General features: G+C 36.9%; 1 protein-coding gene across 3 annotated transcripts in view; it reads left to right on the forward strand.

The window, feature by feature from the left end:
* The first annotated feature begins 238 nt into the window (after window positions 1-238).
* LOC109209284 (F-box/FBD/LRR-repeat protein At1g13570-like) overlaps window positions 239-2,962 on the forward strand; it is a 3,234-nt gene continuing 510 nt past the window's right edge. The window contains exons 1-4 of one of the 3 annotated variants that reach the window (XM_019372528.1): window positions 239-394; window positions 898-1,745; window positions 1,831-1,989; window positions 2,077-2,514. In XM_019372528.1, the coding sequence (XP_019228073.1) occupies window positions 912-1,745; window positions 1,831-1,989; window positions 2,077-2,409 (1,326 nt within the window). In that variant the 5' untranslated portion in view covers window positions 239-394; window positions 898-911 and the 3' untranslated portion in view covers window positions 2,410-2,514. The other 2 variants (XM_019372527.1, XM_019372525.1) reach the window with 2 other exon arrangements.

A 2,962-nucleotide genomic window follows, 5' to 3' on the forward strand; every position in this document is an offset into this window, starting at 1 on the left:
GCCTGTTCTTCTATAAAACGACAAGATAATATACTATTTTAACATCTTTTGGAAATATGAACGTAATATACGATAGTATATACTTTTGGAAATTAATATAAAAGTATGCAAGGGACAAAAAGATAAACTATTTGGTCAAACACAAAACCCAGCTTTTAATTAAGCTGATCTTGGCTTGTGGCAGTTATACCTTTGGAAATTAATATAAAAGTATGGAAGGGACAATAAGATAAACAAACTCAAAACCCAGCTTTTAATAATAAGCTAATTTTGGCTTGTTAATAGAGGTTTAGAAGAACTTTTGGGAGTGCTCAACTTTTGAAGGTTCAGCAAACGTCAAACGATTCTCCAAAATCATTGTGCAGCGAATTAATTCTTCAAATATTCATATAAGGTATCAAATTCTACGTTTGTTCTTTTGATAATCAAACAAAATCCTCCCTTTCTAATGTAGATTACGATTATTCTAGCTATATATGTTGTTTTCTCTGTTGAGTCCCACATCGGCTGCTTAGGGATGGGATGATCTCTATATGGCCTTTGGCAATACTTCCTCTGTTCCTGTTTATATGAACCTATTTTTTTTTTAATCCGTTCAAAAAAAGAATGAACCCTTTCTAAATTTGGTAACAATTTAGCTTAAATTTACATTTCTTCACTTGACGAGAAGCTTTTATAAACACACAAATACTTTGGACCCCTTTTTGACTTATTTAGGACCATAAATTCCAAAAGTCTTTATTATTTCTTAAGCTCCGTGCCCAATCAAACAGGTTCACGGAGGGAGTATTACATTACTTTCTTTTTTATAATTAATAGTTGGATTTAGATGTGCAGCACGTTGGAACATGTTCTCAGATATATTTAAGTTCTTACATATTTTGTTCAAATGGCCAGAATTTGTAATCACAATGACAGATAGCTGCAACAGACTTGCAGTTGGAAGGGGCAAAATCGATAGACTATCGGATCTTCCTATTAATGTCATACACCAGATTCAGGATCACATGTCTATCGAAGACGCTGCAAAAATGAGTATTTTGTCTAGTACGTGGAGATATGCTTGTGCTTCAAACCCGAAGCTCGTATTTGATACAGAGTTTTGCACAAATAGAACGTCGTCAAACACAATAGACATCATTAGTACAATTATGTTGCAGCACCATGGAGCCATTAAGATATTCCTCGTAGATATTTCAGTTATACATTCTTCTCAGCACTCAGTTATCGATCAGTGGATGCTATTTTTGTCATCAAACGGTCTCATGGATCTCACTCTTCAGAATCATAACATTGTCAATGCTCCTTATGAATTGCCTTCCTGTGTGTACAGTGTAGGACTAGAACGTTTGGTCCTGTCGAACTGCATTTTCAAACCGCCTTGCAGTTTTAGGGGTTTCCTCAAACTCAAAACGCTTTTATTAAAGCGAGTTGCTTTTGAATTAGTCGCTGCAACTTCTTCCATCTTGATGCCTAACCTTGAGAGACTGCGTTTCACGCAATGTAGTGGTTTTGGTTTGTTGAATATATATGCCCCAAACCTTTTTTGTTTATGTTTCTATGGTTGTGGCAATGACACAATAAAATTGAGTCCTTTCATGGAATGCACGAAGCTGAAGATAGTTGCAATTGAATCACACGACGAAGTTTCACTAAACAGACAAGATAAAGCAATAAAATTGACGAATCTTCTCAACAGCTGGCCTAATCTTAGTCATCTTATTTTGGGCAGATACTTCCTCAAGGTAAGTTGCGAAAAAATGGATATGTTTGCAAATATTTGTAATGTTTAAATTTAACCTTATTCTTTTGTGGTTGTTTGTTGTCTAGTTTTTTGCTTCTGGTACTGGAGCAGAGAGTCCTCCCACGCGCCTCACCAGATTGCGATGTCTCTATTTATCTGACTGTGATTTTGACCGCGAAGATCAAATATCTCCGCTTCTAAGCATTCTTAGAAGTTCTCCCAATTTAGAAGTACTTCAGATTCTGGTAAGTATCTGAATTCATGAGTTGTAAGGCATTTTGAGAGTAAAGAGCTGAAAACACTACTGATTTTACTTTTAAACTGCTTTTTAGTTGAGCCAGAGGAAGAAATGCGACATGGAAGTGGATGTAAATCTTATTGAAGAACAAGACGATAGGAAGCAAGGACGACTCAATAACCTTCAAATGTTGCAAATAAAAAATTTCCATGGTTCAAGAATTGAATTGCGCTTTGTAAGGTTCATTCTTGGCTCTACTCCTTTACTCAGGAAAGCTATCATTTTGGTAGATACAGATGTTAATGAAAGACAATACTTGAAGATCTCGGAGGAGTTGATGCGATTCCCTCGGGCATCTCCTAAGTCGAAAATTGTATTCCGACCCTGGTTGAAAGAACAAGGTAGATCTTCAATGCCATGTTGTTGAGATGGCCGGATTCAAAGTTGGAGCCAAGATTTGAAGTTTATGGGTTCCGGAATCTGATCCGTTTTATAAGTTACTGTGTTCTAAATTAATAAGTTGTACATATTCGATGAATTTGTTAAAACAAATACATGGTTTGGACAAAAGTTACTGGGTTTGGTCGAACCCGTAAGTTGTGTTCTAGCTCCGTTCCCGGCCGGAACCCCTTTCTTGCTCTTCATCGTCGTCTTGCCTTCTGTTCTATATGTTTGAATGACTAGTGTACAGGATCCTTTATTTTGTTACTTGAACTAATGGATGGAAATGGTGAGTGTATACAATTCTTTAGGTTCAGGTGTAAAGTATCTCTTTAGTGCTAACTTATTAGAGTTTTATTGCGCGCAGAAGTTGGCTGAGTTGGTTGGGTGAGTGGTTTTCCATATGTGAGACCTGGGATCGATTTCCCTCACCACAATCTCTTCAGTCAAAGCTCGTCGCATCGATATTGCCTAGTGCGGTTTTACATCTCTTGTGTGTTCTCTAGCTATCAGTGAAACGTAGACCTAAACGTCACGGG

The sequence above is a fragment of the Nicotiana attenuata genome, unplaced genomic scaffold (genome assembly GCF_001879085.1).
Source record: "Nicotiana attenuata strain UT unplaced genomic scaffold, NIATTr2, whole genome shotgun sequence".
NCBI classification, from domain to species: Eukaryota; Viridiplantae; Streptophyta; class Magnoliopsida; order Solanales; family Solanaceae; genus Nicotiana; species Nicotiana attenuata.